Raw genomic sequence first — 26,546 nt, 5'->3', positions numbered from 1 at the left:
ATTTCTGGAGCTTCAGTGAGGAGATGGATTAACTACCACAGGAACACCAGAATGCTGCAAAAAGCTATCATTTCAGCACATCATTGATCTCAGATGATTTAACAGTGGTTACAGTTGGTTAGTTCAGAAAAGTCACTTGAAAGTTTGGTGGAAATGTGTAATTGCAATGAATTTTAAATAAATTGTGATGAGTGTGCAAGAAAAGTGGGGAAAGAAGCTCCTGTGTTAAAACTGTTAAAACCTATAATTTCACTTTATTATGTATATAAAATCACTAAAAATTCATGTGAGATTTCGGTGAGACTTATTATTCACCCTGAAATTAAACAAAAATAGATGTCATAGGTTGGATTAATTAATTAATTAACAATCCACAATCTTGAGATGTTAATTTTTGCAGTTCAGACTCCTTAAACGTTGAGTGTTACTCCATCTCCAGACACACTAAAACCATAGGTGTGTACTTAAATGAATATTTTTTACTAATGCTAACCCATTTTGTATTTGAATGTAAGCACAGTGAGATACACAGTGGGACATTCAACAAGAGTAACAAGGTCTGAATTTTGCGCTTTGAAACTACAGTACTTGCTGTATCATATGTGTAACTTAAAGTTAACCAAAAGTAAAAATTGTTGAAGTGTTTAACTGGGAAATTACTGAAGCAAAATGTTGTGAATATTCAACACCAAATTAAATCTCTGGCACCAGAAGACTAATCTAGTTCCTGGATTGGAAACATCTAGTGCTGTGTCACAGCTAATGATTCCAAAATCTTGCTGAATAAGGACAAGTCAAAGCTAAAAGGACAGGAACAAGAGGAAAGAATAGCTCACCTGTACTTTGTGTTCTAGAGACATGGCATGTTCACCCTCCTCAGATTTTTTCCTCCCCAGTGCGAGGGCTCTAAGGGCAGCCGAGGTCTAGAGGCACCAGAGTTATTGTAATCTGTCCTGACAAGCTCGGTCTGAGGAGGACATTTTTAGTTAAGGAGCTGCGGTCATCTAAGAACGACAACATAAGGACAGCCAGGGATCAGTGCATTCTTTTCTCAGTCAGAGTTGTTCCTAACATTGTGTTTTTGTCTTCCAGGGATGTGGGGCTTCCACGACAGAGACCTGATGCTAAGGAAATCTTTGTACACCATGATGAAAAGTGGAGCAGAGAGAGACGCTCTGAAGAGGAGGTGGAGGTGGCAGCAAACTCAGCAGAACAAGGAGGTTTGCCGAGCGCCCATCCATGCAAATCAAACACAATGCCTTCTCTGCAAATGATACTTTAATAAGAGTGGAGCAATAGATCAACTACTGAAGACCTCTGGTTAAAGTAATGCTGATTTTTGCTTCTTAACTGAGCCTCACTCAATCTGGAAACAGATTTTCTGTGATTCTAAATGTACATTAGTGCTGTAGCAGTTCAAGTAAAGCTGCCAAATCCTCTGCACTTCCTCTGCCTCCTCCTGTTGCCCTGATGTCGGATTAAAGTTTTTTTCAATCTATGAGAAAAAGTGTGTCACCAAAGATAGACCAAGCAAAGAAGTTGTCCAGATGTTTATGTTTGAAAATTACAGTCTTCCAGTCTTCCAGTTGGCCCAGTTATGTAAGATGGATTCCACAAAAGGAGGTGTTCTGGTTTGAGTTTTGGAAGGGACCGCCGTCGCATGGCAGCAGACATCGGCTGGATTCTCACAGCATGTTTAAAAAAACCTCAGAGTCACAATAATTACACGACAAACACATGTAAAGTGCATAACATGATCTTATTTCTGTTCAGAAAAATTGGAAACCAATCATTCCTCTGCTGTTAAAAAATACTATCACAGTTAAAATGTTATTAACTATAACATTTAATTTGTGTTTGACATGCAGTATACAGCAAAATCACCTACTAAAATACAATTGTGGTTTTCAGTTGCTCAACACGCAGATTTTGTTTTTGGAGTTCTTTTTATAAAGTAAGCCAGTATAACAAGTTGGTGTTAGGTGGTCAGTTAAATCTTCTCACTAAACGTTTCGGTAGAAATCAATGAAACTCTCCTCAAACTAAGTTTAATAACTACACAACAATGAGTTATGGTTAGCATTTCAATTTGTTTTGATATTCTGTTCTAAAATGTGAAATTGCATAAATAATATTATATCTTACTCAAGGTTGCTGGAATGTTTTTTACCTTTTAAAGTAGTATTCTTTCTTTCTTTATTTGAATTGATGAAAATTTGCCATTCCATCATATTTAGGCTTTTATATTTATTACCAATTCAATACTTGATGCGTTTTTTTTGATGGCTTTAAAAATAATTTAGAAAACCTGGAGGACTATTGATCAGTACCATTTTACTTCTTGATGGTAAATTGTAAACAAATGGGAGACAGCTTAATACAGTGCTGTATTTCTTGACTTTTCATTTTAAAAAATGCATTTCAGTGAAAAGAAGCACACAGTGACTTTGAATTAACAGGGACTTTATGGCAAACTATAATTAAAATTTCATTACCGTGTTTTTTTGTGCAGTCAGGGCTGGTTTACACAGAAGAAGAATGGGAAAAAGAGTGGAACGAGCTGCTGAAGTTGGCCTCCAGTGAGCCTCGCACTCATCTCAGCAAAAGCGGGAACACCAGTGGAGGGTAAGTTAACCAACGCACATGAATGTACAAATCTTAAAATAAAGTTTTAAAAAAGGCAGATGCAAATCAAACTCGTCTTCCTCTGCAAAATCACAACGTGAAACGGTGCCACCTACTGGCTTCTTCGTAAGTTTTCTTTTCTGCTCAGAGAGCTCAACCCTCCACCCTCCCCATCTTGGGTTTGAGTTACTTTTAGCTGCAGCAGGTTGCACAAATAAACGTAAGAGTGGCTTTTTCTCAAGCTACAGAGGCGGATTGGAAACTCGCTCTGGTTTCCTCCTCCCACGCAGAGAAACCTTGTGGTTTTCACCGTGTTTCCATATTCACTGAAATAAACACATATGTTGTCACACACTTCAGCTCTTTGAGGTAGGCTGCCGATCCGGTGGAACAAGAGAAGACGTGTGAACAACAGAAAGTTTCAGCCGAGATTAAAATGTCATTCAAGTGCATCCAAAAAAAAAAAAACATTTAACGTTTAGGGAAAATTTGATTGGAATGAAAAAAAAATCTTTTATAGCAGGAACAGCAGTTGGTTTAGATTAGATAAGTGACATTTTTCACTAAAGGCTTTAATGCTTCAACAAAAGTAACTTTTTCACTACATGATTACTGAAGCAGACTTAAGTACAAAAAACTCCAATGCTGAAAATGTTCCTTTCAGGGGAGCAATTTACTTATTTATTGTGAATGTTTGAACCTCTCATTAAGCTTGACTGTAACAGAGTAATAAGGTTAGGGATGTTTGATGGTCGTAGTGTGAGATGAGCCTGTGAATGGGCTGAATGGGATTCACATATTAAGAGGCTCTTTATTAGAGCGAATTTGGCTGTGTGGCTGACAGCTTAATTGTTGCTTATCCCCCGTTTCTCTGGTGGTTGCACGCTCAAGAGTGCTGCCTGTGCTTTTTATCCATCTCTCCATCAGCATCCCTTTCTTCCTCCCATCTCCCCCTATTTTATTTAATTAGCATGACTACGAAATTATGGATTTTATTGACCTGTTTGAGCACTGCTTTGAGAAAATGAGGGGCCATGTTCCTTCTGCAAAAATCTGGAAAGCTTGGAAAAATATTTGTATTTCCAAACTTTATTCTCTGCTCAATCTATGCGTCCTTGAAGCTTTTTTATGCATGTTACAGATACAAGCCTCACTAGTTTTTAAATATCAGCAGTAAATTCAAAATAAAATATCTTATAGTTTAACACTGGGATAAAAAAAATATTGTGAATTTTGGAAATTGAAGTATGGAGTTTAGACTGTAAAAATCTGTGGTTTTTACACACAGATTTGAATCAAACATGGTGAGGATCTCTTCTGACTCATGTAGATCAGTGTGCTGTCATGTTTTGTGTTTTTCTTTCCCCAGTGTGGATAACTCTGAGGATCCGGTCTACGAGAGTTTGGAGGAGTTCCATGTGTTTGTGCTGGCCCATGTGTTACGCAGGCCGATTGTAGTGGTGGCCGACACGATGCTCAGAGACTCCGGAGGAGAAGGTGGGGAAACTGTGTATTCATTCAGTCAGTCATATGTGGCTCAGGGCAAACAGCAAAGGAGTGACCCGGCCATGTTCTAACCTCCCTTGGGAGCAGCGTTTGCTCCCATCCCGTTTGGAGGGCTCTACCTGCCTCTGGAAGTGCCTCCGAGCCGCTGTCACTGCTCCCCCCTGGTCCTGGCCTACGATCAGGCTCACTTCTCAGCGCTGGTGTCCATGGAGCAGAGAGACCAGCAGCGAGAACAAGGTAAGCACGCGTCCTCCACCATAAAAAGCTTCTCGTTGCAGCATGGTGGAATTTGCTCTTAACTCTAGCAGAATTGGAGGGTAAAAGGAAGGTTCTGTCTGTCCTGTCGGAGGTGAATAATGTATGAGACGGCAGCCTAATTACCTGAGATCCATTATTAAAAGAGCCCAGTTGGCAGCATCAAGCAGGGAGTGGTCATCGCTGAGGAAACCGGCCAGCTTCGACTCCTAAATGCTGACAAAATTATTCAAGCTTGCAAAATCTGCTGCACTTTTTTCTTGTCTTGACATTCCAGCTGTGGGTCTTCACAGTAGGTGTGTCTGTTTATGCGTTTTCCTCGGTCACGGTGGGGAAGAGGTTGTGATGCAGAGCTTTTCAGAATATGTTGATTTTGTTAAGCTGTGGCAATCATAGTACACATTTAAATTTCCCTCTCACTTTATGGAGGCACTCTTGTTTTTGCCAATTCAAATCCCCGTGTTCCCGCTCACAGTTTAGCCTCGAGGTCACAGACTTCCTGTAAGTGACAACAACAGTGGATCTCCCTGACAACCGGCCTCGGCAGTCACGGCAGTTGGGAGTCACCCGGTCGTTGTTTCGTGTGGGCTGCTGACGTCTCACTCTAACGCAGAATGAGACGTCACCTTGAACACAGACACACTTATGCAAATGGATTCCTTCTTCCTCCTCTGACTGTTCCTTAACTAGTCACTCCTACAAAGCCCCAGAAGATCCTCCTGCTAACCCCACCACTCTAGACTAATCAGCACTTTAGTGGGTGTTTTACAGCCAAAGGTGGATGTTCTCTGCTCATCCACCAGATGGTGCATGTGTCCAGATAAAATGGCACAGCATAATCACAAAACCGTGCCTGGTTGTACTTTTTTCATCCTGGTACACTGTGTCCTCATTTGATAAGATCAGAAAGTCTGCACTTCTCCAGGATGTTATGAAAACATTTGAACTCTTGACAGTGCAGTTGTAAGTCATGTGGCAACTCATGTTACGTAGCAGCGATGCAAATCTGCAGGGTGTACGGTATAACTATAAAATAAAAAGTGGCCTTTTGCATTTTTCCCTGTTTTATCTGAATCAAAAGAAGCAAGTTATGGCTCTCTTGTCTGAGCTAATGCCAGACAGACCAGAAGATACTTCACTGTCTGTCCTCAGCAAATCACCTCTCAGCAGTAAAATCCCGGCCGGCTCAGGCCTAAACAGTCAGTCCACTGTGTGGACGTTTCAGGTGGACGGTTGCTGTTAATTTCCCCTGACTCAGCAAAGAGCATCTAAGAGGGGCTGCTGGTCTGGTGTGTGTTCAGGTGTCAGAGGACTGGAGGTTTCTTCAGGAAGAAAACAGTCGTGGAAACCCATTCTGCTGTACAAAAGTATTCATACCCTTAAACTCTTCCACATTTGTCATGCTATAGCCACAAACATCAATGCATGTTAATTTGTAATTTTATGTACTACACAAATTCAAACAGGAACATTTGCTGAAAGTTATTTCAAGTAAGTTCTGAACACTGTTTATGCCATCTATGGAATGGGAAGAATATTGTACAATGCTACCAGGACAAAAGGGGCTTGCCTAAAAAAAGACCTCAGGAACAATTATAACCCAAAAAGCCATTTTTACCCTCTATTTCTAGAGTAATTACATGTTATGCCATTAAATTCTGCATCACCTCTTGAAAGATTCAAACTCTCTTAACATCTACTATGTCACATATGCTTAGTTGTAACTTTACACTGAACATAGCTATGACCACACTGTCCCTGCAGTGAAGCATGGTGGAAGGACCATCATACTGTGGGAAAGAAAAACTTGTAGGCTGCAAAAGATATGATACTGGCTTTGAGGGTCACAAAACTGATGTTCACAGATGTGCTTTATCTATTCTGACTCAACTTAAACTGTTTTGCAGTAAGGAATGAGCATACCCAAAAACACTTATGGCTGTAACTAGGGTTACGTCGATAAATATGCCCGGATTTCCTCAATTCTAGATTCTAGCGATCTGCCGACACTTGCATGAGAAATGATTTAATCACCAATTTTATCTACCTCGACAAACATTTGAAAGTCAGCAATTGTCCCCTTTTGCTCTGCTGTGAGAGAGGACTGACAGACGGACAAACCCGCTCACCAGGTCACATCCGCTCGTGCACGGATAGCAATAGTCACCCCACTGTTGTTAACGTGGCAATTTTGTTATTTTATTTAGTAACCTCAAACAAGAGAATCTGTATCGGACAAAATTAGAACCAACAGGTCAGGCTTTTTAAAGACAGGTGATCAGCCAGAAAACTGCAATCGGTGTACACCTTATAACTTCAGTAAAGGACAAAGTAGTAAAGTTGGAAAAACAAAACTTTGAAAACTACCTATTATGATACTTCATAATTTTCCAGTACTTGTGTTGGTCTTGTCAAATAAAATCTCAATGAAATGCATATAACATTTTATGTGCAATACGATAAATGTAAAAAAAAAAGTTCCAGGGGTGTAAATACTTTTGCAAGGCCTAGTCCAGGAGGTTGACAAGTTATGGTCCTCCTTCTTTTTATGTGTAAGGAATGTGAAGCTACATAAATGATGAAAGAACACAGGAGGGGTGACTGAGGTCGAGTGTTGTTGTTCTAAGATTTCTGTTTGTTTTCAGTTTTTCATGTCTACATCCCAGGAGAACTGGTGAAGTGGTTTTCTACTCCAAGTGTACCTGGATGTGTGTTTCCTGCCCAACCCACCAGTGCTCACCTGCTGTGTGATAATGAGTAAACCCTCAGTAGACGCTAGCAAAGGTCTTTCATCTGCCTGTTTGTGCTTATGCGGTCCAGCAGCATGTGAGGGGAACTGACCCTCTGGAAAACTCTTGAGCCTATTTCAAGCTCTTTTCCATAAATCAAAACACTCCCAAGTTTTCTTTGGCATCCTATTGATAAACTTCTTGCACCCATCTGGTTACATAAACTGGCCAGAGGACCACCTACATGAGAGCGTGGTGTAACCATTAACTTCTGGTCAGTGGGGGTTAGATCTTGATCTTTCAATGGATTCACTGTTTTACTCAACTTTTCCATCTTTGCATTACACCAACACACAGCTCTTTATTGAAATTAGAGAGTGCTTCGCAGAATAATTCACACTCCTTGAACTTTTCACGTTTGTCAAGTTAAAAATACAAATGTCCTTGTATTTTTGGGGAATTTTATGTGATAGACCAACAAGCAGTGCATAAATGCAAAAACAAAAACAACTTGCCATTCCAGGAAAACCGTTTATCTGCCTGCTGGCTCTCTGTAGCACAGCAGAGAGCAATCAGGATGGTGTGAGGAGCTCGTACACAAGGGTGATTGACAGTGCTAAGACCCTCCTCTTGGCTTTGATTGGTTGTTTCTGACAGGGCAGTCTATTTGTTCCGATAACAACAGCACCATAGGGAAACAGCAAAGGGGATACATTTTTTTTTCATCTGTCTTATACTGTCCTGATATAATGATAATGTGAAAAATGTGTTTTATTAATAAAATTTACTTAAAGATAATATTTATCAACACGATTTAGACTTTTAATTTGCAAAACTTTTCATTTGGGTTCTTCTTTTTATTGCTCTGTCACATAATAAAAAGTTCAATTATCAATAATTTTGCAAGTCACTGATTAGATGTGCTGACCTTGACTCTGCAGTTGGAATGGTGGTGAACATATCAGTGTTGTTTATGTGCACCACTGTTTTTTACTCTAGTGATTTAGAGCCTGGAAATCTGCAGCTGTGCAGAGCACTAACTCAGGAATTTGAATTTGTTACTTTTCCAGTTTGCACAAATTGTTCTTGAATCTCACTGCAGCTGAAAGACTGACTAAATGTTGCAAGTCAAATCATGTAAAAGAAAGGTGTTATTGTCCTCTAAAGCTGAGTTAAATAAGGGAGGGGATGTTAGTCTGCTCTCACAACCCAATGCATTATATCTTTAAGATTCTTTAACAAATCAGAAAAGAATAAGCTTATCTCCAGCATAGTGTCCCGAATGTAAGCTGGGAGAAGTTAATCTCCAGCAGTTATTTCCTTACAGGTCACACCCATGTTTGCTCGTCCTCCGCTTCTCTGTATCATTCTTGAATCAAGCATGCAAAACTAGCAGCAGCTATGACGTTGACTGCACAGCTTGTATTCCAAAGAAGGCTATGATGTCATCCTCGCACTGACTGACTGTGGGAATCGGTTATTGGAGGACAACAAAACACGGCTGCCGACAGGGGATAGTAAATATATTACAGCACACTTGAGTCCCCCAGAGTTCAGTTGGCAGAGCTGAAATTGGACCGGGCTCAAGCTGGAAGAGCCGTGCGTGCACACACCCACACACAAGGGAGGCCAGCTGCATCGTGGGAGCGGGGACACCACCTCACAGACCTGCACTTGGCTGCTGCATGACCCGAGTGGGAACTAAGGAGGGAGCAAGTTTATTGTCTTCTTCTTAGCTTAGCCGTGTTTGTGTTTTTTATTTGTATTGAGACAGAACTGTCTGGGCAAAACTGTTCTTGGAAAGACCCTACTTAATGGAATCCTTTTTTCCTCTTTGTCAACAATGCTGGCATGCCAGCATCCTATTACTGCTAGTCATTCGTTTTTTGTTTTGGGGATTTACTATAAAGTGTATTGCGTGCTAAGGTAACAGCTGATTTGACGCATAGACAAACACAATTAGTCATCCATTCACCTATTGTTGCTCTAGTCAGGGTTCAACCTGACTACATCTCTCATTTCAGCTGTTGGTCCAGTGTGTTGAATTTTTCCTGGAGTTGTAGAGCCTTGATCTATCGCATGAAACTCCAATAAAATACATTGAAACTTGTTGTTGTAACGTAAAGTGTGAAAAAGTTAAAAAATAGAATAAATACTTGTTTACAAAGCCCTAAGAGATTGCATGATGCAATAGCACAGTGACTCTGTATTTATGCAGAGGAGAAGAAATGCACTAAGAGCGGAGACTGGCCCTGAATCATCCATTTGGACTCTGTACAGGTAGTTCTTTCTGCTCCTCACAGTCTCCATGAAGCCTACAGAGCACAGCAGCCTGCTGGCAGTGGAAGAATTGATGAGGCCAGGAGAAGACTGTGCCTTCCATCTGGGTCTGACAGGGAAGGCTGGAATGTCCTCAGCCTGAACAGCCTGCCTCTCTTTACAGTCATGCAGACAACAGCCCCCACACTAGGTAGCCTGATGAGAGCCGTTATGTGGGCCAGCAAGGCCCAGCTACTCCATCTTACACTGTTGTTTTAAAAGACTCCCACACATTCAGAGGAAAGAAACATGTAGCCTACTGTAAACTCCTGCCCTGTGCATGTGCATTTCCCACAAGAGGAAGCCCGGCCTGGTGCCTGTTTTATGTTCTTTACCCACTGATTGGTGCTGAAGTCTCTTTTACTGCTTGTAAGTAGTTTATCATATTGGATAAAGATTAACGCTGTTTTCTTTTGTCGTTTATTATGCCCATGATAAAAGCGACATTTCTTCACTGTTTAAACTTTAACACTGCTTCTGATCTTAGTCGTTCACTAAACAAAATGAAGGCATGCTGTCCCAGTCTACTGTAGCACTAAGCTTCAAATCTACGGAGCAGATTAAAAACAGGATTACAATAAAAAACACAAAACTGAACAAATGCCATGAAACACATTAAAACATAGAATGCTCCTAAATTTTAAAATGAATATAATGCCACATAAACTGAAATACAAAAAGCCAATTTTTAAACACAGGCACCAAACAGAGCCCAAAATTTCAGAAAACTGCAAATATAACATGTTAAACATCATCAAAATTATGCTGTGTTTTAAGTTCAATTGCAAAAAAATAAAACTCTTTTTTTATATTTTGCATTCATCTTAAACATTTTTTTTTCATGAATCCATATAAAAAATAAAAGGTAAGAACAAGAAAGTGTATAACTAGAGAACATGAAACCAAAATCCCACAGATAACGAAAGTTAACAAATATGGTAATAATGTAGGCAGATTTACAGAGTTTCTGTGAAATCTTGAGAAGTCAAAGGAAAAAAATAGAATTTTATCTATGCAGTGTTATTTAGTTATATTGTGTATTTATTTGTTCTTTCTTTTTCCAAAGGAAAAACAGACTAAGGAAAATTACTTATCTTTCCATCCAATCTTCCATATTGAATACTTAGTTAAAATTTTTAATTAGCCTTTGCATTTATATTTTAAAATGTTCTTGAAAATGACAGAGAAACCCCAAAATGACCCTGGAAAAATACAGAATTTGACATGAAAATGTGGGGAAAAGAGGATTTGGATAACTGAGTTAAGTTTCCTCTGACATTGCTCTTAGCAAACTAGCCCTGAGCTCCAATGAGTTGAAACTGTCCAAATGCTTTGGTGCCACATTCGCATGTGAGAACTGGCGTCATTTAGACTTGCTACTGTAGATTAAGCTGGACCAAAGTAATGTAACGGCAATTTCCCCTCTTTCAGCTGTCATCCCTCTGACCGACTCTGAGCACAAGCTGCTGGCACTTCATTTTGCTGTGGATCCTGGTGTGGACTGGGAGTGGGGAAGGGACGACAATGACAACACCAAGCTAGCCAGGTAAGCCTGAAACATCACCAGCTGATATGTATCAGCAAAGCACAGAATTACTGACTGTAAACAGTTCTGCCAGTCCATCTATCCACCTCCTTACGTGTTATGTGTTGGGATTTAACTGTGATTACTGGCTCTGGCTTTGGGTCACTTCATAAAGAAAAAGATCGAAAGATTTCAGGCAGGTGTCGCATTTTTCCAGAAGTGGCCTCTGGAAATCTGCAACACCTTCACTGAGTTTTGAAAGGTTTATTTAAGGGGTTTGGTTTTATATTCTTTAAGATTATTGTGCCAAAAAACTACACTATAACATACAGAAAAAATGCTTTGTCCATCTCTGAGTGTATCCTTCATGGATTTCCTTTAGAGGACTGCAAATATCATTCATACAGCTCAGCTTATGTGATCCTTCTGCATGCTTCCAATAGACATGTTACTGGTATGTTTGTCAGATGTAATTGTGTTTTCTTCTTTTAAAAAAGTGTATTCACATTGTTCTACAGTCTGATCTTGTCCCTGGAGGCCAAACTCAACCTGCTGCACAACTACATGAATGTAACATGGATCCGAATTCCCTCTGAAACAAGGGTAATTTTTTTTTCATCTGTCACATGTGTGTTGTATTTGTCATGGCTAATTTAGCTCGATAGAGACTCCCTTGTTCCAGATGTTTCTGAAACCCTTTGATTCCCATCAGTTGGTTCTATTTAGTGTCAGAATGCGATAATCTCTCACATTTGTGGTTATGAGTCACGAAAAACCAGAGAATTGTTTATTTCCCAACAGTTTTTAGAAAATTTATTCTTTAGATCTTTCCAGTTCTTGCTTAGATTACCTTGCGAAGAGATCAATACCGCTTGGATTATTTTGCATGTGTTATGTTAGGTTTTTGAGTGAAAATCCTTCATAAATTCATGCATATCTTTAAACTGAAAACAGGAAACATGGTTTGAATAGTGTGGCATGCATTAGTCTCTTTTACTCTGATCCACTAAATAAAACCCAGTACCAACATTTTCGTTCAAAAGTTACCTTGTCCACCTTTGTGTAATCTCAATATAAATCCAGATGATCAGTGAAAGCCCCACTATGCTGTTAAGAGATTAGAAAACAAAAAGCATCATGAACACCAAGGGACAGAGCCGACAGTGCCGAGATAAGGTTATGGAGACATTTAAAGCACGGTAAGGTTATAAAATAATAAGCAAAGCTTAGAGCATCTCAAAGAAAGTGTACATCTCAACTTCAAATCTACCAATATTTATCCACCTAAAATGTCAGAAAAGCTGCCCTAAGAGGCCAGTGGTAACTCCGAGGAAGCTACAGAAATTCATGACTTGGGTGCAGTAATCTATCAAGAGGACAGTTATTGGTTGTACAAGTTACAAATCTGGATTTTAGCACAAAGAATGTCAGTATTGAGAGAAAGTCATAAAAAGTCTCACTTAAAAATTTTCCACACAGGAGACCCAGCAAACAGTTCTGGTGGGGTGAAACCAGAACTTAACTTTACGGCTACAAAAGCACTACGTATAACAGAAAACAAACACTGCACATCTACATGAGCACACCATTCCACCATTGGTGAACAATGATGGTGGCAGCATTACAATGAGGGCATGCTTTTCTTCAGAAGGGATACAAAGCTGGAAAAGCATTGATGAGAAGAAGATTGCTTGGAGCTAAACACAGTATAATCTTAGAAGAATACCTGGAAGACTAAATACATAGGCACTACAAACCTTTTTCTTATTTTCTGTGAAAATGTTTTGTTTTTATTCTGTTTTTTCATTTTACAATAGTACACTACTTTTGTGAGCCTATCACTTACAATTCCAAATAAATACATAATGATAAATAAATCAGAAAATGTTTAAGATGGTCTGATCAAATTTAAAATGTATTTATTTTTGTGTGTGTTTGGCTTTTTTGCAGGCTCCCCTGGCTCAGCCAGAGTCTCCTACAGCCTCTGCAGGTGAGGATGTCCAGTCTCTTGCTGAGTCCATGGACTCTGACCACGAGTCTGTCGGCAGCAACTCAAACATTAACACCGGGAAGCCCAGCAAAGAAAAGGACAAAGACAAGCAGCGCAAGGATAAGAGTCGAACCGACTCTGTAGCTAACAGATTAGGAAGCTTTAGCAAAACGCTCGGTATCAAACTGAAGAAGAACATGGGAGGTTTGGGAGGACTTGTGCACGGCAAAATGAACAAGTCGAACTCTGGCTCAGGTCGTAATGGGGAAAATGGAGGGGAAAAGGCAAAGAAGAAGGAGTCAAAGGCAACCAAAGGGAGCAAGGAAGATTCAGGCCATTCAACCAGCTCCACTTCCTCCGAGAAAGCCACAAGTCCCTCCCCTACAGATGGAGACAGACCATCAAGTTCTTCCCCGACTGAGAGACAGGACAGCACGGGGCGAGGCTCAGGGGACAAGTCCTTGGAAAACTGGAAATACAGCACAGATGTCAAGCTTAGCCTCAACATCCTGCGGGCTGCCATGCAGGGGGAGCGCAAGTTCATATTTGCAGGACTGTTGCTGACCAGCCATAGACACCAGTTCCATGAGGAGATGATCAGCTACTATCTGACAAACGCCCAGGAGCGCTTCAGCCAGGAGCAGGAGCAAAAGAGGAAGGAGGCAGAGAAGAAGCCTCCTGCCACTACTGAAGGGTCCTCAAAGAAGCCGGAGCACGAGAGCGTCTTCCAGAGGGAGAGGTCTGACAGCTCTCCTCCGGAGAGCTGCTCTCCCGTCTTGCCCCACCACACCTACAGCAACCAACAACCGTTGCTCAGTCTCAAGACGCAGGGCAGAAACAGTCCCATTCCTGCAGCCAATCTCTCTACTGTCCAAGTCCCTCCTCTCACCCCTCCACCGAGCTCGCATCACATCTCCCACCCAACCCCTGTCTCAGCCCCTGCGCCTTACTCTTCTCCCAGCATCGGTGCTAAGAGACCCGGACCCATCCCTGTGTCTGCCCACTACAGCCATACGCCGCCCATCCAGAGGCACAGCGTCATTCACTTACAAGATGTCAACATGCAATCCTCCATCTTCCAAGATGACCCCTACAAGCCAGTGGTGGGCACCCTCAAGACATGTGCCACCTACCCCCAGCAGAACCGTACGCTCTCCTCCCAGAGCTACAGCCCCGCGCGCCTATCAGGGGTCCGCACAGTCAACACCATGGACACGCTGTCCTACAACATGCCTGGCGAACACAAGTCCCACACATACACCAACGGATTCAATGCGGGAGACATTCAGGACTGCCTCGAGTTCGCCGACGAGGACAGCATGCCTCACACCTGGCTCGGTCCAGACAAGACCAAAGGGCGGAGCTCCGGGGGCCCTTTGTACTGCTTTCAGCAGCGCCGCTGCAAAAGGGAGAACTGCTCCTTCTACGGGAGGCCGGAGACGGACAACTACTGCTCCTACTGCTACAGGGAGGAGCTGAAGCGCAGGGAGAGGGAGGGCAAGGTCCAGAGGCCTGTATAGCCATCACCGCTACTTTCAGCATCAACGCGGCCGCAGGACACCTGAGGGAACAACACCATCCGCTCTCCGCATTTGAAAAAAAAACACAATATCGAGCATTTCCTGGGTTTATTGAGTAATGCTCGTGCGTTCCTGTCCCCAATCCCTTGTTACCTCACGATGAGGAAAGCAGAACTTGAAACAGTGAGCAGCTTTGGCCAGATTTTAGTTTCTTTTTTTTTTAGTTCTTTTTACTTCTGTCCCATCAAATTTAGTCTTTTACTTGTTTTAGAGTAAAAGTTTACCTCTGTGATGTAAATTTATGTGCAAGAAAGCTCTTTATTTTTCAAAGTGCAAAAAGATTTGCATCTCATCAGGAAGGGACATTTTAGCTCTTTTAATCAGTTGAATGCAATACCTCTGCCTGGTTCTCCATGGGATATTTGTAGTTGTTTTGCAATCAAAAGAAGTTTAATGGGGGGTTAATATTAGACTTTAAAGCAATAAATTGGTGATTTTTTGCTACACTCTCTCCCGGTTTTGTCTATGCACCAATAATATGGATACTGTAGGTTAACTGTGTCTTGTGACTCGTAAAGGAACGTCACAGTGTGCTTTTTGTAAACGAATTTGAGATACAGAAATTAAAAACGTGTAAGAGTTTTAGACTGTAATGTTGGATTAGAATGAAATGTTGAACTCTCATTTGTTTTGTGTACCTTTTGTTTCAGGTTTTTTGCCATGTTGAAGGGGTTTGCCGTGTCAGAATTGGACTCGAAATATTGTGTGATATCATGTTTCACATTCTTGCACGTATCCTAAAATCCACAAGCACTGCCACGCTGGCTTCTTAACAAAAAACAACTAATTACAATCAAAATTTTCAATATTTTTCTGTGCCAAACACTTTACAACTGCTTCTCAAATATGCAGTGATTGTAGTGTGTCTCTCTGAGTTGCCTGTCGACCAATCAGCTCCGTAAATGTGTGTAGATGAGACAAACTCTTGAGTCGTGACAGCAGGCTGATGTGGGTTTTTTTTTTTTTGTTTTGTTCTTCTTGTTTTTTTTGTCTGAAGTGTTATTACGTGTCTCTAGCCCCCCTTCCCACGCCCACACAGCACGACGTGCAATCATGCTAACAGCACTATGGTATGTGGTGACCTGCAGGAAAACAGAAAACAAAAGGAAACCAAGTCGCCAGGTCAGTGTGAGGTTATTGTTCTTCCTCATCCAGAGGCCGGTTCAAAATAAGCACCTGCTGCTACGAGCACCTCAAGCCTTTGTGATCTTCAGTGCTTTAACCAATCAGTGGGATTTTTAAGAGATTAAAGAAAAAAAGAAAACCCGGGGCCTCTTAAGTGCTTTCTGCTCATTTGACATGACTACTGTAAAGATGCAGTGTTTGTGTTGCTGTTTGTCCTGGTGACGCTTGGATAATGTGCCATGCTGTCCTTAACAAAGTGTGTCCTGGCCAAGGATGTCCACTGCTCCCTGGGTTTGCTTCTGTCTCTCTCCTGTACACACTGCAGTGTTGCTCCCCTCTGTTTCTCTGTGACCAGTTCATGGACTCCCACCATGTTAGGACTGTAAGATATGATTTTGTATTCCTTTGAGAGTTTTACACTACTTTAAATTATTAATTTGCACATTAGGTACAAATGTAAATATGAAAAAAAATAGTCTATTGTTACAAACCTGCCGTGTCTGTGTATTTATTTTTGAGATGGGTTGGAACTGCTTTGATGGGTGTCCTATACGTTGATGATGCTCTCCTGTTGTTTCTTATCCAAACTCAGCTTTATCAGTACTTGAAGTTAACCAACATCAAGCAGGTAGACCGCTATAATCTCACATAGTGTCTTGCAAAAGCACTGATATTTCTAAAATGTTTTCACATTTTGTCACATTACCACCACAAACTTTGATGTGTTTAATGAAGATTTTATGTGACTATCACACAGGATAGTGCAAATTAAACCCTCTGATGTAATGCTTTATATCATGGAATAATAGCTACAAATGTTTTGGACTATGTCTTTGTCAGCTTTACACCTCTAGACATTTTGCATGTTCTTCTTTACAACATGGCTCAATTTCAAGCAGACTGAAATTGATCAGTTAACATCAGTTTTCACTTCTCAGATAGTAGGCCATGAAGGATAACAACCCAAATCTGCTCTGGGTTGTTATCTTTTGAGGTGAGCCTTGCCACTCTCAATCCATCAGGTTTTGGGATGATGTCCCCATCACTGGGTTTCACCATGGGGATGGTGTGTTCAAACTGATATGCAATGTTTGCTTTCTACCATATATGGTAGATTTAGGATAAAAATTGAAGTACTGCTCTCCATTGACCACTGCTGCATGCCCTGCATAGCTTGTGTCTAACTTTTAGTAGTTATGTAATACATTCTCCCACCTGTAATGTGAATTTCTATAGCGCAACAAGATTCATCATATGCTATGATTGATGCTCTTCATACCTGGCCTGTCAGTTTAAAGCATAAATTGACATTTGAGGTTGCAACATGGCAAAATCTGGAAGATTTCTTGGGTTATCAATAGTGTTGTAAGTCATCTTACTAGAGAAACTGGCAGTTTTGGTAAAGGTTGATTTTTTTTCAAAATGCACACCCTTGAGCACACTGGGCAATTAATCAAGCTGGTTTCAAAAAAGTCCACCGCTGGGCTGTTAAATTTGAAAAAATATAGAGATCATATCTAGAATCATGCTAAATTACATCACAGGACAAAGATATATTAAAACATGGAGGGCACAAACACCTAATGTAAGCTGTTTAATACAGATGATTGGTACTCAAAAAAATTCCTCGTAAACTTGTACTCTGCAACAGCTTTTTACTAGAACAAAAAACAAAAATGGCAAGAGAATGAATGTTGGTTTAAGCATCCGCATTAAACCAACATCTTCAGCAAAGCCAGCACTGAAATCAACTGAACAAAGTGTTATTTTTTGGCTAAATATTAGGGGGAGGGGGCAAAATCCTTGCAAAACTCCTGCAAAAATAACTTTTAATATGCTGAACAGTTGAAGTTTTAAACCACAAAATGCTTTTCTCACTTCTTGCAGCATCTAGCTGCGCTACAGCTGTAATGCTAGCTTGTGTAAAGAAGTGAACACGTCAGTCATTTTTAGCCTTGCTGTTTTCATTGCTGTTTACTTTTAAACAGTGCTACCGCTAACTATGGCTTTGCTAACATCTCTGCTTTTGATCTGTTGAGTTTCTGCATCTCTTTGCCACCATGAGGAGGTGCAGCTACCCATCAACCTTTGTTTTACGCATTTACGGATAGCTATAATTTAAAAAAAAACTGTTAAAATGATTCAAGTTTTAAAACTTTAGAGAAGAATAAAACAAAGGACACTTGTATCTTAAAATTGTGGATAGATATATTTAATTTTATTCACAATAAGAGTTTATAGCTCCAGTTTGGAAAGAACATACTCAATCTTCTTTTTTTTTAGCACAGGAGTTTTGCTCGGAAGAAAAAAGATCTGTTTTTCCTTCTTTTTAAATGACCTGAGCCAGAGTCTGGGGGGGGGATGACTCCTACCAAAATTGCTTTCAGGTTACTGAGATGAGAATCTTCAGTGAGCTGCCAAGTAGGACAGCCTTCCAGGCTGAGAGCTGTAACTGTGCCTTCTTACTCCAGAGATACTTTGTTGCCAGAAGAATCGACATCATGCTGATAAACTGGTGCTAAAGAAAAGAAAAGCAGAAAAGGTCTGCAAACACTTTGGTGAGAGGTGTGTAAGTTTCTCAGATCATTAAATAAAAGTGAGGTTTTTCTGCATGTGAGCATGTTGGGACAAAATGGCTTTAAACACCCCACAAACTGACTCACGGGATATTCTGAGAGATTTATTTATCATCACAGCAGTGTGGGGCTGAAGTTAATTACGGCTTCATTTAATCTTTTAATGCAAGAAGGGTTGCCGTTTAGGAACAGTTCTGTGAGACATGTTTCATGCTGTAGCTCTTTCAAAAAGATGAGTCGTGATGTAAATCAGTAAATCATTTGCCATCTATGTTTATCCAGCAGTGTTGAAAACAAAACGTAAATTGTTGAGACTAAGAAATGCTTTGAAAACAGCTTTAACCAATCAGAATTTGAACTGATCCTGCGATGTGAACACACGAAATGACCATAAATGGTCCAAATCTTGTGACTGATGGGTGTATTCGCCTAAAATCTGTGAGTAACTTGCAAAACACCAAACACATAATTTGAGCGTAACCAAAGAAGAGGGGGTTGGTAATTCTGCAATAACCGTTTCTATGAAAATGTTGTAATTAATTTGAGAATTCGCTCATATATGGCTTAAAAAATCACTGAAAGGCCTTTTCTTCAATCCAAAGATGTTCATCCATGAAGATAAAACCTGAAAATTAAATATAACTTATAAATATAACAGCTTGATCTCCAAGCTGAAGGTGTGCTCTGCTTTAGGGTTACATATTTTGTGGAGGAATTTGGTGTATAAATTCACAGTTATATCCAAAAGAACATCAAAAGTGAACATTTTATGTCGGACTGCATTTGCTTTCCTTCCCATTGAAGAGTTAAATGCCAACATGCAGGTGGAAAAAAAAACTATGTTAACAGAGAAGGCAAAGTAAATTAAGGCTCCCAAATGAAATATAAATTTGATTACAGTGTGGATCCTCATTATGAAAATGTTTTAAGGTTGTTTCAAACCCGCAAGATTTTCCTTATTTCTGCAAGCTGAAGAGCAATTGCAAATGCAGAACCAACTTCTCATGTTTGTTCAGTGCCTTCTTAATTAAAAACTGAAAGTAAGTTTCAAACCTACTGTTCACCCTATGCCAAATACTCCAGAATCATCTTCCTCTACAATAAATAATGGCTGCATTCTTTATGAATGTTGACTAATACACCAATCAGTTGCACGACATACCAAAGAACCACACATTTGTTCTTAGTGTGCATTCTCCTGTGCACCACAAACACACCCATCAACTGTAGAGTCATTTGAGGATTTCGAGAGTTGGGTGGTTTAGGTTCAGGGCATTTTTGAAATAACCAAAACCTTTGTCTGACTGATTTGAGGCAGGTGAGGTCTTAATTTCTATATGTATAAAACTGATTTCTGAAGTACCTCTAAACTGTTTTACCACCCCTGGAAAATGGGAAGTTAACACATCTCACAGTAAAATGTAAGAAAAGCACATTAGATTTGAGTTAGACAGTGGGGATGTGGGGGAGATCCATGTCAAGAAATAATTGGTTTCTGTAAAATTACCTTGGCCAGTCTTACTTTGCTAATATTATTTACAACTTAAGTTGTTTTTCCAGCACTATATATAAATGTGTGCAAATTAAGTACATAAAGTAAAAAGATCCTCTTTTCTGGCAAATCAAATTATATCTGCATTAAAACGAAGAAGACCCTTTGAACTTCATATCGGTGAGGATATGATATAAACAGTCAGATTAAAAGTATAGAGACTCGATAACGTACACCGCACAGAGATCTGTGAAAGACCTTTGAATTCAGAAGGATATAATCTGGAGAACGAAATACTACCATTAGAAAATATATTTACAAGGGTAATATCATAAAATGGATCTGGATAAAGTAAAATATTTGCATGCATAGTATAGTGCTTGTGTTTAGAATGTGATCAGGCAAATGAACTTTAAGATTATGCAAAGTCACAACACACATATTACAAAATGCAAAAAACTCAGTGCCACTGCTGGTTATACAGACAAAACAAACAGAAAAAAAAATCATGTATTTTTCATGTAAATAACTAACAAATGTGGGCAGGCTAAACATTTACCACCTTTGAAAGTAACCAAACTTGAAAACTATTCCTTTAAATCTTGATGACTTCATGAGCTGTATTTGTATCTGTATGTCCGTTGCTCGTCCCACAAAGCTACCTCAGGGCCTCCACATTCTCAGTAGTGTTTCCTCAGCGTCTCTGTTAGGCAGCTTCTATATTAAGCCCTGAATTAGACTGAGCGCATTGTTCTCCTTCTCAGATTTTCTGTCTTTTGAATTTGCATGAGGAGCCTTCCTTTTAAATTTCAAAAGAACAACTGCTTGGTTTGCTTGTTTGGCAGAAGCCTAATTTAAGGCAGACATATTGTAAAATGGACTCAGTCTATTTCTAACTAGGGCCAAAAGACTGCATAAATACTGTATTTGTTGCATCTTTTTCCTCCCTCCTGTGATTAGGATTCCTTTGAAGCCTTTACCTGAGCACATAGCTCATAAATTTGGATTCTTATGGTAATCAGGCATCTCATTAATACCAATTAAATTCAAGTGTGGAATCAATAAACTCCTCCTTTAATTATATAAATTTATATTTGAGTTTCATCTGCACACTTCTCCTAACAATTCCCTTTCAGTAAACTGGAGCCTGCTCTACCTGACTGCATTTACAGGTCTGTTTTCAACAGGGTTTCTGCATTTGATGCCTCCACTGCTCTGAGTGGTATGCCAAGCCCCTTCCCACCCACCTCCCATAGCTAAGCCTTATTCTCAGCCAGTGCCAGCCTCCAATATGTGCACTCATCCCATCCGCACTGTGAGATCTTAGCACCAGCTCGGCCGTACTCTACACTGGAGAGTGGGTGGCATCACATGGCCCGCCGTCCTACGTTTTGGGAGTTGGCTTGGAAGATCGTGCAAACACAGAGGCCCCAGTGTGATTAAGACCACCACTCCTGCGGCTTCTGACCAGCTCCTTACCCCCCACCCCCTCTTGTGGAGTAATTCCACCGATTCTCAAATCAGAGTTGCCCACACACCTCAGTGGAGCATAGACCCTTTCCAGCCAGCGGAGCCTCCCACGCCACAGATGATTTGAGGACAACTAGTACCACCCAAACGCTCTCTCATTTGTGTTGGGCTTTTTTGTACTCACTGTCCTCTATTCAGAAAAGAAGAATATTTTAGGGAATATTTTAAGTTTCTGAGCCTAACTTTCTGCTGGGTGCAAAATCTCACGTGGGAACTGTGCTGACAATCCAAAGAAAAACTGTGTCTATAGAGATAAATCAATCAAAGTGAAACCGCCTCCTCCACCCCCACATCCTGTCTGCAGGGTGATACTAGCAGAGATGAGTTCCCACTGCTCGTATAAATGTCTGTACTTTGCCCTGCGTCTGCAGCAGTATACCTCAGTTAAAAGAAGAAGCCTGGCTTCTCGTGACATTAAAATCCATCAGATTTAGACAGAATATTTGCAAAGCCCTGCATCTTTTGTGTAGTTCTGTTATGTAAGTATTAATTATCAGCTGGGTGTTTTGTGAAAGGACTCCAATACACTCCACTGTTGTCTGACCAGAGCTTAAAGAAAGATGTAGGACCAAAACATTTTTGATGTGATCAGTTTAATTTTGCTAGATGCTAAGTCTCTGCCAACATCAAAACAAAGATAATCTACTGTACTTAATCTACCTTTCCACAGAAAAGTCATAACACTTTTCTGTTATGAAAAGTGCAATGTGGAAGAAACTGGAGAATCTGAAAAGTGTGGCCTGAATTATCAATTTCTCCCTCTGTGTCAATAGAACAGCCATTCCAGCGGCAAGTGTTTTGGTGTATGTCTCTGCCAGCTTTGCTGTTCTAATGAGAGATACTTTCCCCTGTTTGCAATCTCATTTAAGCTCCATCCACCTTCCCATCAACTCCAACGTCTTCTTTGTCCCACAAGATGATGCTGCCGCTACCATATTTCATGGTGTGGATGGAATTTTCAGCAGTGCAGTATAAGTTTTGTGTCATGCATTATATTTTTGTGGAAAACAATTAAAATGTTAAAATTTATATATATATATATATATAGTGAATGTGCTCAGTGAATGTCTCAGACAACAGGGAACGGTGCCAGAGGTACCATCATGGAAGGACAAGCCCCTACCCCTACATGGGATGTACCACCAGCAAATAACCCAAGTGGCTGATATCAGTAAATCCTACCAATGGCTGGAAAAAGCTGGACTCAAGGACAGCACAGAGGCCCTCATCCTGGCCACCCAGGAACAGGCCCTAAACACCAGAGCAATAGAGGCCCAGATCTACCACACCAGACAAGACCCAAGGTGTAGGTTGTGCAAGGAGGCCCCTGAGACAGTCCAGCACATAACAGCAGGGTGCAAGATACTGGCAGGGAAAGCGTACATGGAACGACATAACCAAGTTGTAGGCATAGTGTACAGAAACATCTGTGCAGAATATGGACTGGAAACCCCGAGATCAAATTGGGAAACACCCCCAAAGGTGGCGGAGAACACCAGAGCTAAGATCCTGTGGGACTTCCAGATCCAGACAGACAAAATGGTAATGGCGAACCAACCAGACATTGTCGTAGTGGATAAACAACAGAGGAAAGCCGTTGTGGTAGATGTAGCAATACCAAGCGACTGCAACATCAGGAAAAAGGAGCACGAGAAACTAGAGAAATACCAGGGCCTCAGGGAGGAACTGGAGAGGGCCTGGAAGGTGAAGACCACAGTGGTGCCTGTGGTCATCGGGGCCCTCGGGGCAGTCACCCCCAAACTGGACCAATGGCTACAACAGATCCCAGGAACAACATCAGACATCTCAGTCCAGAAATGTGCAGTCCTTGGCACAGCCAAGATACTGCGCAGAACCCTCAAGCTCCCAGGCCTCTGGTAGAGGACTCGAGCCCAGAGGATAAGAACCACCCGCGGTGGGTGAGAAGGGAATTTTTATATATATGTATATATATATCTTACCACTCTTCCATAAAAAACATATTTGTGAAACACACAGATTTCTCACCTAAAATGTATATCTCTGATGTGCCCTGAGATTTGGGTACTGTACTGGTTGTTTCTTTGATTTATAATCCCGGTAACTCTTAGTAGGTTTTTATGTTCCGCCATACCCTTTTTTAACTCATACCTTGAATGATATATTTCTGGGAGACATTCAAAGCTTAAAAACCAAACTTGCCTTAGGAAGTTCTCCAGTACACTATACCTGACTTATCTTCTGTGTGCGTTGGTCATTCTGATGCCATTTGTTCTCTTGTGTTCCATAATAAAACTATGAGACCTTCACAGAGCATCTACATTTATATTGAGATGAACATGCATATAGGGGGGAACACAAATTGTGGTACTGGATTGTATTTAGGGGTAAAAGAGGATTGATTTGTTTTGTTTTTAAAAGAAAATTTAAGAATTGTTTATTTTACTTGAACTTTATAGCCATGTTTTGTGTTGTCCATATCTGTCATAAAAAAATTTAAGTTTCTGGTTGGAATAAGCCAAAATGTGAAAAGAGTAAGGAATCTGTATGTGCGTTCCTGTAAGCATTATATATCAAAATCCCTAAAATGCCGTCAAAAAAATAGGCTTTTGGAAAATGGCGCCTGTCATGGCCAGCCGTTGTGCTGTGGTGGTGCCAGGGGTGACAGCTTGTCTGTGTCTGCAGCCCCAACCTGCCTGGAATCAAAAGGAGTGCAGAATGAGGAGGAGAATATTGGGCTCTTCATTGGAAAAATATACTGCCTGCAGGCATTGTATTTCTTTCAATCTAAAACCACATATGATTCACTTTCAGCCACATCTGTTGCCTTTACTGGTGTCAGAAGCCAAACTCACATAAAAAGGGGAAGGGGTTGCATTTGGTGATTTTGCTTTAGAAGTATTTCTAGATGAATTGAGGTAATCTGTTGGCTTCTATCAGGTTGACTCTACTGTGTGTTCTGCACAAACGGAAGCTGAAGCACGTTTGTAAACTGTAGCAACTTCCACCGAACCATACACAGATTATCTTTCAGTTTGACCTGAAGTGCAACAAGGAAGGAAGGAGTCCCCAGCAGTTGTTGCTCCACCCTCTTATGATACCCCAGCAGTTACTGTAAATATTTGCATGCATCGTATAGTGGGAAATGCAGGAACAAAGTGAACTTCCTGTTGCAAGAATAATACAAGCTTGTGAGAAGTGTAACTGGGGAGTACTGCTCTACAACTGTTCAGTGACTTGTGCTTCTGTTCCCAAGAACATATTTACAGTAATAAAGAAAGACCAGACTTCATGTAGCAGGAGGGGGACTGGCAAAAAATAGTCCTTCAAACACTACTAAAGGTGCAAAAAAAAATCTTTACGACACCCTCTTGACTTGGTCAGTCTAACAAAGCTTTTGCTAGTGTTTGCTTATTGAGATTTTTAGAGGATTAAATGTATGAAATGTGTGATGCACGAAAATCATTTGCATTGTTATGACCCATGCAGAAGAAAGCATTTACTTGTGTGCTGTAACACTGATTAAGCTATATGTAACCTAGAGTTCCTTTGTGGTCTCCCACCAGCAAGCTGACACCTCTTGTGTCATTCTTCATTTTGGTTCCACTTTGCAACACTTACAGACACTTTGTATGTACGTGACAAACCACTAATTCCACTTACTTTCACATCCAAATGTCTAACCTGTGAAACCTGGATTTTTATCTTTATTTGCATTAAATGCATTAAAAAATAAGAACTTTCATACACAGCGCTGCACCTTCTCGTCAGACCTCTCTTATGTAGCCTCGAAAAGTACTCTTCTGGCTAAATGAGACCTACATTGTTGCAAACTTTACACTGGATTTCTTGAGGCTTTCTTTCAACAATGACTTTCTTAGTTTCATGTAGTGCAGGATTAATAGTTTTCCTGTTGACTTGGTAGTTCAAGTTGCAGTTGTGCCATACTCTCTGTGTTTAGATGATGGATTGAACTGTAGGACGTCAATAGCTTGGAATAATGTTTTATAGCATAACAGATTAACATTTTTTCCCAGACCTCTCTGCTGTGTTTCTTGGTCTTCATGATGTTGTTTGTTCTCTAATGTTCTCGAGGATAATTAGGATAATTATAGTACATCACAACAAGATAATGACATTCGCAGTATAGTTGTCAGTGATTCAGAAAACTTTAGAAAAGGCTGCATAGCAGTTTTTTCAGAGGCTGCTCACAGTGATATGCCAGACATATTTCATAAAAATGACTTCTGCATTAGGACTGTACATGGTTTACATGCATGTCTGCTCCAACACACTTTATTAAAATGGCTGAATGATTTCCTAAGCATCCCATCAAATTTAGTAGGATCCTGATGATAGATCACAAGCAAATTATTTATTATCAGATAAGATGAAGCAGAGCAAAACTCTAAACACGTTTATCTGACCACAGTGAGTTGTAAGTCTAAGTATTTTTTTTCTTCCTTATGACACATGCTTCAGTGTTTATTCTGCTAAAAGAAGGTGTAAGAATAAGTATTTAAGATATTTTACTTAATATTGTAGAGAATTTACCAGTCAATGCTTGCTTCAGTTTTGGTGTAATTTTTCTCTCATTCAATCCTTATAAATTCAAATGTATTTTAAGATATCACCTTTTAAGTAAGAGTTGTCTTTATACCTGGATATGAGCAGTGTTTTAGTGACTTCCTGATGTTGCTTACAGAATGCCAAACTGGTTGTTGTTTATATTACCTCTGGAAACAGGTGACCTGCTTCCCTTTTTAGCTGTGTTTTAGCTGCGCTACATTACGTTAGGTACCTCGTGTAAAGTATATTGCATAGAGAAAGATAAACAAGACCTAATTTCTTTAATGGTCTACATCAGATGGGTTAAAAAGTTACCAGTTTTTACTGACAACTTTAATTTAAAATTTATTATAGCTTGTACTGATACCAGACTCACTGTAACATCATACAGATTTCATGTCTGAGAACTAGAAGAATTGATCATTGAGAAAACTAACTGTTCTTAGTTTTAGCTGTCACTAAAGAAGGGTGCGTTATGCCATGTACAAAAGATTTTCTGAGATGCAAATCATCTGTTGCAAAGTTTTAAAGGCAGACATGTTGGATTTTGAAGTATCGAGTTTCCTGCTCAGTATTGTGACTTTTAGAGACCTTTTTTTCCCCAACCATTAAAGTTGGAAATTTCAATATTTGGGTAAAAATAGATTCTTTTTTACATTAGCTGGGCAGTACAAAAGGATAAGGATGTTTTTTCACCTTAACTGTGTTTGTGTTTGCATATTGTAGATCTACTTCTTTGTTACAGA

At 40.2% G+C, this 26,546-nt stretch overlaps 1 protein-coding gene across 1 annotated transcript in view; it reads left to right on the top strand.

The window, feature by feature from the left end:
- Positions 1-16,127, top strand: part of otud7a (OTU deubiquitinase 7A) — a 44,580-nt gene extending 28,453 nt beyond the window's left edge. The window contains exons 7-13 of the mRNA XM_023352484.1: positions 1,093-1,220; positions 2,513-2,625; positions 3,995-4,122; positions 4,219-4,368; positions 10,866-10,980; positions 11,478-11,562; positions 12,910-16,127. Coding sequence (XP_023208252.1) covers positions 1,093-1,220; positions 2,513-2,625; positions 3,995-4,122; positions 4,219-4,368; positions 10,866-10,980; positions 11,478-11,562; positions 12,910-14,469 — 2,279 coding nt within the window. The 3' untranslated portion in view covers positions 14,470-16,127. The remainder of the gene's footprint in view (positions 1-1,092; positions 1,221-2,512; positions 2,626-3,994; positions 4,123-4,218; positions 4,369-10,865; positions 10,981-11,477; positions 11,563-12,909) is intronic.
- The last annotated feature ends 10,419 nt before the right edge of the window (positions 16,128-26,546 follow it).

Source organism: Xiphophorus maculatus, chromosome 2 (assembly GCF_002775205.1).
Source record: "Xiphophorus maculatus strain JP 163 A chromosome 2, X_maculatus-5.0-male, whole genome shotgun sequence".
Classification (NCBI taxonomy): domain Eukaryota; kingdom Metazoa; phylum Chordata; class Actinopteri; order Cyprinodontiformes; family Poeciliidae; genus Xiphophorus; species Xiphophorus maculatus.
The sequence above is the reverse complement of the archived record's forward strand: the minus strand, read 5'-3'. Positions and strand labels throughout refer to the sequence as shown.